This window comes from Cryptomeria japonica, chromosome 10 (assembly GCF_030272615.1).
Source record: "Cryptomeria japonica chromosome 10, Sugi_1.0, whole genome shotgun sequence".
In the NCBI taxonomy this organism is placed as follows: Eukaryota; Viridiplantae; Streptophyta; class Pinopsida; order Cupressales; family Cupressaceae; genus Cryptomeria; species Cryptomeria japonica.
In genome coordinates, this window is record NC_081414.1 from 816,183,482 (window position 1) to 816,195,769 (window position 12,288).

Consider the following 12,288-nt stretch of genomic DNA (forward strand, 5'->3'; position numbering starts at 1 on the left):
AAGTGTCAAACTAGATGGAATGGGAGCTTAAGTCGGAGGTTTTGGTAAATTGACATCCACATAACAATGAAAGGAAAGCAAGGAGTATCAAAAGAGCAATAGCTGTGTTTATACTTGGCATCAAACGAACACAACTATTGTTAAGCACGAAATCAAAGAAGCAACAACTATGGTTATACAAACATTAAAGGAGCAACAACTGTGGATACACATGGCACCATTGTGGATTGTGAACAATCAACATCACAAATTCATGGGTAAATGCAAGTCTTACTCTTTGTTTTCTTGGCATAGTCTAAAAGAGAAACAAGCTGAGAGGGGTTCCATGTCATAAGCCTATGTCCATTACCTTATGGTGTATATGAGGATTATTGAAGAGGTGACGTGACTTACATAAACCTGAGTTAAATCATGTTAACTAAATAACCTGCATGTCAGGTTCAATTGGATCAAATAGATATCTTGTGGGTCAATTTTTTACTCTCCATCAATGTTAATGCATTATAAATTAATTACAGGTGTATCATCTCACTTCAGTGGCAGTGTGAGATATTGTATTTTTTTTGTTCTCATATAAGGAGATCCTCTAAATTGGAACCTTCCTAAGTGGTCATTGTATGGTATAACCCTGCCTTACAAGTTTTCTTTTGAGTATATTGAATAGTTAGGTACATCAGAATCCCGTACATATCTCGTGCAAATAATCAATTATTAGCATGTTTCTTTGATTGTGTGTTTTCCTCGTTACGATTATCTTCTTATCTATGCACATAAACAATGAGATGTTTAGAGGCTTTGGCTGGTTTGATTTTCATATTGGCTTTAGAAAATGAGGTCTAGATATGTTTTGTTGTTGCGTAGCTTGCCACATAGCAGCCATTGTAGCGGGTGTCAAGAATCCTGATAGGACTTACCATGAAGAACATCATAACACTTCATATGAGGATATTATGATCCACATAGTCAGTAAAATATTTTATTACAAAAGCTATGCTGTGAATTTTGTTAACCTTGGTGTATTTGTGCGTTTATTGTGAATTTATTACACCTTAGGTTAAGCTTACTCAGATAAGAGTCTAACTAGGTATAGTTTCCAGAGGAATTGGAGAGTGAGTTGTAATCCTCCCAGCCCTAATGCATTTTCTATTTATACAATCTTCTTCCTTATTTTTGGACACACTCATAATGAATGGAATAGCACATTAGTTTGCTTCTTTCGAATCTCTTTTGTTTTGAGCAAATAGATTGCTTAGGCAAATCTTACAAACCTTCAATGGGTAACCATTAGCCTTGATATCCAAGACTAATGTGGATGACTAAACTTGAGAGACCATATTTTTTATACTACGTAAAACAAACTATTATTGATTTGGTGGTTTTGTGTGAATAGATCTTTCACATCAAAGGACTGCTCTCAACTCACCCCTTTATCTGGATGATTTCTAATTGGCTATATCTTGCAGGCCTAATTTGATTCAATGAATTTCTCTTTCTTACTAGATGTGAAAATCGACAAAGAGAAACTAGTTAAAAACTTAAAACTGTTTTGGTTTGTTTTGGGCCTGATGGAACTTTTGTTCGTTGATAGGATCAAACAGAGTGTTATCGCTGCTGTTTGGAGGAAACTAAAATGCCCATAAGGAAGTTGATAATGAAAAATATGTTACCTTTGCAAGTAAAATGACAGATTAGCACAGAGCGTTAAAACTCTTGCAGTATGAGTCACTTCTAAATCGGCCACCACCATGTTTAAATGATGAATGCTATTAAATAGTTTTAATGGTAGTTTAACAATGCTGTATCAACTATTTCATAGGTTTTTTGACATTTAATTAGAGAAAATCATAAAATTGATCTTAAACTATGGCTTTAAGTTTGAATTGTTCTTGATAGTGAGGTCTTTGACAGAATGCTTTGGAGCTGTAAGTAAAACCTGTAACTTGTGATTCAACTTGCATGTAACCTTATCTCTTTGCCCTGTTTCCTATTTTTCCTGTTTTTGCTCACTTTTTGCTTCATCGGGTGGAATATAGAAATCCAGAGATATGATCTACCTGTGACTTTAAGTACTGTTAGAAACAACGGTAAATGTTCAAGAATCTCTTTCATGTTCTCACATTGCTGTCTCGTTGGCATATTGTGCTCATCTGTGGACATGAATATAGTTTCATTACCATAATAATTATAAAACATAATTCTTTGACTGTGCTTTTAGATCTTGATTGAAGAAGTTTCCCAGCAATAACTAAAAGCAAAGTACTTCAGTAATTGTTGCCAAGCTTACGGGATTTTACAAACAGTTGCATTGCACTTATGGTGCAAGATCAAAAATACCTGTTATAGTCTAGTTTCACCAAAAAGTCATAACCAAAATATTACAAATAAGTTAAAAATCATTTGCTACAGGATATTGTCACAGGGTTTTTAGATACAATATACTTAAATACTATGCATATAGATCAGGTGGATAGAAGGATTCAAGGAATGTGCAGGCAGAAAAATTCCATTTTATTCGACACTAACAGCAGGAATTTATTAGTAATTCTTCTAAATTTAGTGAGTAATAAAATTATGTACAATATATGTATTAAAGCTTGGAAATTGTTTTTTCTTCAGAAAGGTGTTACTCAGCTAATTTAATTTTGCCAGTTTTGGGGAAAATAGCCTATTGAATAGTTCCCTTGATGCAGCACGCATGTACGATTATAACATGTTTCTTGCTAATACAATCAAAAGGAAGATTTTATCCATATTCCTAATATCAGATCATTCAGCTTCAATAAATTATTGGTAATGCTAAAAGCTTTCTTGCTAGAGTGTGAGCTTCTTGGCAGAATGTGTGTCTTTCTTGTGTGGTTATTTAAGGGTCATTCAGATGCTTGTGATTTACTTTCAAGCCCTGTGGGGACATTCTACTTGACAAGATGTCAGAATGGTCTCTTACATATATTTTCTGGTAAATATTGGCTGGACTAGAATACATTTTTCTTGGGTTGGGGGAGAGACAGATGTGTGGATGAGGTGCAGGGGCAGATTTGTAGAATCTAATCTGACAATGACACACTTTGTGTGATATAAACTACCCCCAAAAGCTATGTGGTGTGAGCAAAGCTACCCATCAAGACCTTTGTAGGATGATTCTTGAACAGTGTCATTTTCAAATGCAGCTCCACGGATCTGGGCCAATTTGAGAGATTAGAATAGACCACTGGGAAGACCATTTACAATTATGTGAAAAAAATCCTTATGACTCTGTGAGACAAGCTTCACCTCTTGCTTCCCATTTGTACAAGAAGTGGTGGATCAGGGACCCTAAAATACACAGGCAAAATCAGTATCAATATATTATATTTTGGAAATCACAAGCTTCTTTCAAGCACAAGATTTTATCATGGCTAATACACGCCAATGGTTTCATGATCAAGACAACACTTCAAAAATTTGTGTTGCGATTTCACCATGCAGATGATGTTATAGAGAAGAAACTGCCAGTCATTTTTCCTATAGATGCACTATAGCCAAGTCCTTTTTGGCCTGGTTGAAAGCTGAAACGTCTACCATTGGTGTCCCTTTTCTTGAAAAGAACCCCTCTTCAGGGGTGCTTGAACAATTGATTTGATATCTTAAAGTGCGAGGATATATTTCATGAGGAACCTTTCACTCTTACCTTAGGCCAGCTGAGCTTTTTAAAGCAAGAAATACTTTTGCTGGTGAAAGATTAATTGAAGTGTTCAAGTGAGGATTTTGATTCAATGGCTCTTAGAGTACAGTTTGAGACATCTGTTGTTAGATTCATGAAACAATTTGGTTCTCTTATATAATCCAAGATGCATTTCTTCAGAATAATAATAAATATCAATGCTAATACTAAAATCAGCCCTGAATGTTACAACCATCGCATGAACAACATTTTGCCTAGCACTGTCAAATCTTGACTAGGATCAGAAAATTCGAAGTAGTACAACACCACAATCAAAGGATTTATAATGAGAATAATTCATGTTTTATACCATTTTCACAATGAAAGTTACATGATAGGAATCTGACAAGCTTCTCAGCAAGGATTGGTAAAGTAACGATGTTAATGTTCTAATACTAGGTATCAAAAAGGAAAACTAAATGGAAACCATTATCCAAAGAAGCAATTCTGCCACTAGCTTTTCTTGCGTAATATACTGATATGTGATGAGCTACCTTTTTCCTTCTGTTTGCATAAGCTTGAACTGTATTCTTAAAATTAAACTTGTCGTTACTAATATGTCCCTTATATTCTTTATAGCACAAACTTGCCACTTTTCAGCTGTGCCTACATACCAATGGGGAATTTGAAGGCGTAAAAGTAATTTCCCATTACTATTTGCCACAACCACCTCAGATACAATTCTGAGGATAGTTAAAATTAAAAAATATATATTCAAAATTTGAGCATGTGTCCAGGCAATGTCTATTTAACATTAACCACAAACCACTCGGGCAATTCTAGTGATAGTCCAAGAAAAACAAAAAACCCACAATCTAAAATCCCCCGTCCAAACAATCGTAAAAATCAAATGTGCAGGAAAACAGATACAGAACTTCACGTGTCCCTGCTAGAAACCAATTACAAATAACAGATACAGAAAGAAATCACTAAAGCAAGTAAAGCATCTTTATATTGCACCTTTTGTTTTTCTAATCTAGGAACATAAGTACCTGAAATTACTCTTTCTTATGAAAATTTTGGGTTAAGTGGTACCCTTGTGTCTTGTCTTAATATCTATTTAAAATTCATTTAGAACTTTTACAAAGAATCTGTTGTTGTTAGTCATGGTGATAAAGATTTTGAGCAGTTCAACTGTCAGAGTTTTCTTCATCTTTCATAAAACTAATAAGCAAATCCTCGTTGTCCCGATAAGCTTGAACCAATGCAGCGGCTTTGTATGCAAATAACCCAAGAATCGCTGGAGCAATCTGAAGTAAGTAAACATTTAGAATACGATTAGTTTCTTGACAAGGAAATTCCTTAGGGAAAAAATTTAAAAGAAATGCTCAGTTAAAACTACATCTGTCAAATGGAGAATTTCCAAAAAGACAACTCTCTAGGACTACACACCAAATATCGAAATGATAGGAAAAGCATATTTAAATAAAAATCTCCTTGTGCAAAAGAAACAAACACGATACAATGGGATAAGAACTAAAATGTTTTAAAATATAAAAGAATATCAGCAAAATGGACTGAGTATGCAATCAATTCCTAAGATGGAGAGAATTGAATGTAGCTAAGCATAGAAGACCAAATTAAATATGATCATATATGCTCAAAAAATGTGTCAATGGGTCAAGTTGCATACCATCTATGTTTTTCTCATAATTTCACAGGGATTAGTCACAAAGAAACATGATGTTTAAGTCATTTAACAACTGAAAACATATAGCAAGACTGCAGAATTTTTTCCGGAATAAATACAGCATAGTCTCCCAGTAAAGATTACCTCAAAGTCTAAGGAATTGGCAAATAAATGTTTTGATAAATCCCAGAAACCAAATAATGCAGCTGGGATTACCAAGCGAGGAGAAGAAAGAGCCATAGTAGTTCCTCCAGAAATTTTTTCAAACAACTCCCTTATATCATCACTACGAATGCCAATCCTGAAAGTGAACCAGTACAAAATTTAGAATCATTGAAATCCATGCAAGATTAACACTTGAATGGCTGAAGAAAATCCTCCTGTGATTATTGAACTCCTGTACTTACTTCTTCACTTTCTTGCGTGTGAAGACCTCTGCAAGCTTTTCTTTGGAGATATTGTCTGCATGATGATAAAGCAGTCGAAGATAAAAGCAGCTGCACAAAAGATAGGTTGATACTACAGCTTAAAAATGAAGACATGAAATTCAAGTGTTAGATATTTCTTCAAAAATAACCACAATTATAATGACACTGGAGCATAAGAAAATGAAAGAAACCATATACCATCTCATTCTTGTACGTCATTTGTTAAACTAACAAGAAGGTACTGGTACAGTAGACTAGAAAAGGTATATGTATATGTATATGTATATGTAATTGTATATGTATGTATGTGTATCTATATATATACACATATATGTGTATATATATATACACACATGTGTGTGTGTGTGTATAAAAAATGTGTATATATATGTATGTATATGTGTGTGTGTATTAATATATATATGTATGTGTGTGTGTATATGCGTATGTATGTACATATGTATATATACGTATGTACATATGTATGTATATATATATATATATATATATCCAGAAAAACAGGGATGTGGAACTCGAACAGCATTTGTTTCCATTCACATTTATGATATTATAGGGCTATCATTTCCTTAAAAAGATTAGTTATGCCATTGATGTGTTGAAATAATGGACTGGGTGTGCAGAAGAGTGGTCAGACCACTCAGATCAAGGAAATGAAATCCTACAGCTGAGATAGTAAGGTCAAACAAGTATGTTCAACAGCATAGTGAGGCCATGGATAAAATGAACAAGAAAATTCATACAATTGCCAATTTATCCAGTTACTAATCTCAAAACTGCTTATGACTCAACCACACAGGGTACGTTATATTGAATGCCCAAATTGGAGGAATATATCTTCAGAAAATATATCATGGCAACTCAGTGCCAGCAAGTGATTCACAGTGAGTTATTCCTAGGAACCTATAGGAAAATTAGTAATTGAAAGAATATCTTCTTTTTGCAGATTGATAAATACATGATTAACAAATTGATGTGTTATGTTCAAGTAGATCTGTAGAACAGGATATAAGGTAATCAGTTTGGAGTAGTATATTGTGTCAAAACAGCAGTTACCTCTAGGTCTGCACTTACTATAACTTGTTTAACTGGTTCAAAGGGGAAATGTCATCCCCCAATATATTGATTAGGCAACTCAAGCACAGTTCTGCCTGTTGAACTGTCAGGAGATAAATTTTCAAATTAGTTCAGGAGTTGTTCAAAATCTAGTCTAACAATTTAACAAAAATGACTGAATGAATGATAAGCTTCAGCTTTCACCTAAGCTGGTCCATTGTAGAAATAATGGTAATAGTGGTTAGTTGCAGAGGGGTATCTAAGATTAGAGAGGGTCATGCCTAATAGAAGAGATCAATAGCATTGGGAATAATGGCTGTTTGTTAAACATTTTTATCTAGTCTTGCGATGATGAAAAACAAGTATTTTCAAATAATAGAAGAATACATTTAGTAAGAAAAATTATTAGAAGATTAGAAACAATCTCAAAAGACTGGAAAATCTTCTTTATCAGTGATTACAAGTTACAACACACATTCTGTATCCTACACATGTGGACCAATATTTGGATGGCTCACATAGCAGTAAGGGAACTAATTGAGTTTTGCACCCTCGATTGAGTTTTCCTAAAAGATTTATTTAACAGAAGTCACCAAAAACAACTAGCTAATGAGGTAACACAAATCTACAATCAATAGAATTTTACTTTTAACGGGATCCGACCAATGTGTTTCTAAGTCATCAAAGTGGTCTATATTAATGACATTTTTCCTCATGTTTGTTGATAATATTTATGAAGCAAGAGGAACCACTTAGCACACAAGTGCATCTAAGCATTTGTTAGTAGGTGGAGAAATGATAAACATAATCCACCACTTCAGGCTTCCACCCTATAGCATCTTTTTCTGTTGGCAAAGCTTCTGGAGAAAATGCAATGCCTTGTAAGTCACTCTTGTTTCACAGTTCTAAACAATGTGGGATTCACCCAAGTACAGCGCAATTCATGTATTTGTGCTAACTGCTAAGTATTATTATCTTTCACAAGAATTTTTATTTGAAAAAAATTATGTTGGATTTGGCATGTTTTTGATTCATCAAGATGGCCTTCACAAATGGTCAAAATAAATGATATTTTTTAGTATGTTTGTTGATAATAATTACAAGGCAAGGGGGACCAGTTAACATTCAAGAAACTCTAAGCAGTTGCTAGTAGCAATGAGAAATAGTGAATAAAATCCACCACTTTGGGTTTTTCACCCTCGACCTTTTATCTCCATTGGCAAATATTTTTGAGTATGTAATGCCTTATAAGCAGAGAAACGGGACTCGCCCGAAATCGCCTAAACTCGGCGAGTCCGGGTCCGAGTCAGGCCAAACGAGTCCCAGGGGCTCGGACTCGGACTCGCCGAGTTGGCGATTTTGGCCCAAAATCGCCAAACTCGGCGAGTCCCGAGCCTCGGACTCGGCCGGCGTTGGCACAAGTTAAAACGCAAAAAAAAATTAATTTGCATAGTTTTTTTAAATCCGTTTTTTTATGTTAAATGTCTTCCAACCCTAAAAGTGACTTTTATTTCATTCACTTGCAAAAAAAGGAAGAGTAAAGTGAGTTGGGAAGAAAAACAAGGGTGCATAGAAGAAAAACCAGCAAGGAGGAAGCTCTAGTTTTCTTCAATTTGTCACATTGGAGCTGCATTGTGTTTCGATTTGGTGCATCAAGAGTTGGATAGGAAGAGTTTGTAGCTCATTTCAAGCTTGTTGTAAGAGATAAGATTGTTTTTTTTAACATTATTTTGTTTCTTATATGCAAAAATTCCATTTTCTATTTATTTATTTTGAAAGTTTTATATTTTTTTGTATGCAAGATCTTTTGTATGTTTGTAATTTGTATGTAGCATGTAGTATGTAGTTGTACCATGTAGGGTTGTATGTAGGGTTTGTAAATTTTATTTTTTTTAAATTGTAGGGTTTGACAAACCCTACAATTTTTTAAAAAAAAAATTTACAAACCCTACTTTAGTTTTTTTGAATGTATGTATTAATTTTATTTTGTATTTGTAATGTTTTATTGCAGCAAACTTCACTTTATTATTTGCCTCAGCTTCAACTTTCACAAAACTATCCTAAAATGTCTACTTCAGCTTCTAGACCCCCCATGAGAAAGGACCCTGCTTGGAAATATCATGAGGATTTTCCAGGGCAAGGAAAGGGGCAAACAAAATGTATGTTTTGCAAAACAATATTCCATGGAGGTATATATAGGCTGAAATACCATATTGCTGGTGTGCGTGGACATGATGCCGAACCATGCCCAAAAGCAGTCTCTGAGGCCATACGTGATTGTTATGTAATGGTTGAGGAGATTGAAAGAAAAAAGAAACAAAAGGAGGATCGAGCGGCCATTGGGAGAGAGACAGTTTTAGGAAGAGGGACACAGTTAGGTTGTGTTGGAGGCCCTTCTTCCTTACCTCCATATCGTCCCACTCAGTTTGCTACTGCTGGTGCTTCCGTTTCTGCTTCTGCTTCTATAAGTGGCAGTGCCACTGCCACCGCCACTTCTCATGCTCCTACCACTAGTAGTCATAGTGGGAATGTTACCATTGGACCTAGGATTCGTAAATCTAGGTTGGATTCCTTCTTTGTGCCTCGCACTACTCCTGGGTCCCAACCGTCGCTTGAGGGCATGGGTTGGAACAAGGAGGTCCATGATGCTGCTAAAATGGCAATTGGCAGGTTTTGGAGCTACAGCTGTATTCCATTCTTTGTAGCCAGGTGAATGTTTTACTTTTATGTTTGATAACTTTGATTGTTTTAATTTTTATAGTTAACTTATCTCATTGAATTTTTATACTTATCTCATTGAGTTTCTTTGCGACAAGTCTCCTTATTGGCAACAAATGGTTGATGCCATTACCATATGCGGGGCGGGGTTCAAAGCCCCTAGTGAGAGTGATTTGAGGGGACCCATTTTGTCTCAAATGGTGGATGATGTGAAAAAGGATTTAGATGAACAACGCCACATATGGAGCACTAAAGGCTGCACCATCATGACTGATGGTTGGACAGATAGGAGAAATAGAACTCTCCTTAATTTTCTTGTTTCTTCCGCAGGTGATTGATTAATTTTAGCTTCATATAGTCTTTAATTTTTTATTTTTTATCTAATGGTTTATTGAATGATCATTGACCTAGCTTTATTTTTTTATTTCAAGGGGCACCGTTTTCATCAAGTCTATTGATGCCTCCACCCATTGCAAGAATGCCACCTACCTATGTGAGCAGATAGAGGAGGTGATTGAAGATGTGGGTGAGGAGAACATGGTACAGGTGGTGACCGACAATGCAGCAAATTATGTTGCTGCGGGTAAACTTTTGATTACAAACTAATTTTGTTTGCAAATTAATTACTATCTTGTAGTTTGTACCTCCATTAATTACAATTTACAATGCAACAAATTATGTTGCTGCAGGTAGACTATTGATGGAGAGGCACCCATCTATAGTTTGGACTCCATGTGCTGCTCATTGCATTGACCTCATGTTGGAGGATATTGGAAAAATCCCATGGGTCAAGAGATGTGTAGAAAGGGCAAGAAATGTCTGCAAATTTGTATATAATCATTCATGGGTGTTGGCTCTTATGAGACAATACATAGAGCAGAAGGAGTTGCATCGTCCAGGAATCACAAGATTTGCCACAAACTTCCTCACATTGCAGTCCATGCTTAGGTCTAAGTCTGCCTTGAGACGTATGATTGTTGGTGAGGAGTGGTCTTCCTCATCCTATGCTACCACCCCTGCAGGGATAGAGATGGCAGACTGCATTTTTGATGAGCAAGGCTTTTGGGTCCCTTGTGATGAGATAGTGAAGGTAATTTTTTTATAAATTCTACAATTTAGCTTCATGTTTTATAAGTTATTATATGTATTCTCTTATTTGCTCATTTTTCTAAATTACACAATATTTTCAATTTTGCAGTTTGTTAAGCCCTTGGTGGTTTTGTTGCGAGTTGCGGATGGAGATAAGCCCGCAATGGGCTATATATATGAGGGCATGGATAGGGCGAAGGAGGCCATCAAATTCGTCTATGGAGCAGATGAGAGCAAGTATGGTCCCATTTGGGAGATCATTGATAGGAGATGGCATCATCAGCTACATAGGCCCATCCATGCGGCAGCCTATTATCTAAATCCGGCATTCCGTTTTATCCCTTCTTTCAAGGCTGATGCGGAGGTCCTTAATGGGCTATATGCAATCATGGAGAAGATGGGACCTGCCAGTATTTCTCAGATAGACCTTTTTCGAGAGCTACAGATGTTCTCAGATGCACAAGGGGAGACCTTCTCTCGGCCTGTTGCCAAACACGCTAGAACAACTATGATGCCAGGTAAAAATAAATTGTTAGGCTTAATTTTAGTTTTATTCAATACTATATTGTAACTTGTTAAATGAGTTCATGAGTGAGACTGATTTTATTTATTTTTCTCATTTCAAACTCAGATCATTGGTGGAACTTTTTTGGCCCAGAGACACCAAATGTTCAGAAGTTGGCCATTCGTATCTTGAGCCAACCATGCAGCGCATCAGGTTGCGAGCGCAATTGGAGTATGTTTGAGCACATACACTCCAAGAGGCGCAATAGATTATCTGTGGAGAAGATGAATGATCTCGTCTTTGTTCACTACAACCTCCGCCTGAGAATGAGAAAGAATGCAACAGTTGACATGTCTCCTATCATTCTAGATGAGGTTGATCTTGAAGCAGAGTGGGCCAATGAGAATCAGACAGCTCCTGGGACTCCTACAGCTGTATTTAGTGATGATGACATTGATTGGATCGACCAGGTAGATATAGAGGTTGAGGCTGTAGCCATGGCAGAGGAGGAGCAGAGAACACGAGCAGAGACAGGAAATACTGAGACTCGGAGTGACACAGCTGTTCCTGTTGTTGGTGAGCATGACACAGCCGTTCCTGATGTTGGTGAGCATGGCATGGTGTCACGGGGAGCAACTATGGCTGCTGAATCATCCAGGACCTACTTTAAACGCCTTCGCAGGGGGCCAGGGCGAGAGGGTGCACGGCCATCTCAGCCATAGGCTTGTACACTTGTAGTTGTATTTAGTTTTACTATTTACCTTTGGTATTTGTATGAAACATTTGATGATGATCATATGATGACATGGATTTTTTATTCCATGAGTTTTGTAATATTGTATACATTTGACAATATTTATATATCTATGTTTCTTATTTTCTTCAGCTACAATTTGCGTTTATGCTTATGTGATTGATGTATACTTGTGTATGTAATCAAATGAGCCGAGTTTAATGATGTTTTTGTGTCTTTAAGGTGTATTCAATAAAGGGTGTCTGAAACAAGTTTTAAATCTTTAAAAATCTCTAAATTTCTTGAGTTTTTCACTTTCCCGAGTCCAGCCGAGTCTGGAGCCGAGTCTGACGCCGAGTCCCGAGTCCGAGTCCGAGTTGGCCTTGCCGAGTCCGAGCCGAGTCCGAGTCC

The 12,288-nt window shown here is 36.3% G+C and overlaps 1 protein-coding gene across 1 annotated transcript in view; it reads right to left on the reverse strand.

Moving 5' to 3' along the window:
- Nucleotides 1-4,630: 4,630 nt before the first annotated feature.
- Nucleotides 4,631-12,288, reverse strand: part of LOC131036460 (uncharacterized) — a 59,581-nt gene continuing 51,923 nt past the window's right edge. The window contains exons 7-9 of the mRNA XM_057968354.2: nucleotides 5,738-5,827; nucleotides 5,475-5,631; nucleotides 4,631-4,950 (exon numbers count right to left, since the gene is read on the reverse strand). Coding sequence (XP_057824337.1) covers nucleotides 4,831-4,950; nucleotides 5,475-5,631; nucleotides 5,738-5,827 — 367 coding nt within the window. The 3' untranslated portion in view covers nucleotides 4,631-4,830. The remainder of the gene's footprint in view (nucleotides 4,951-5,474; nucleotides 5,632-5,737; nucleotides 5,828-12,288) is intronic.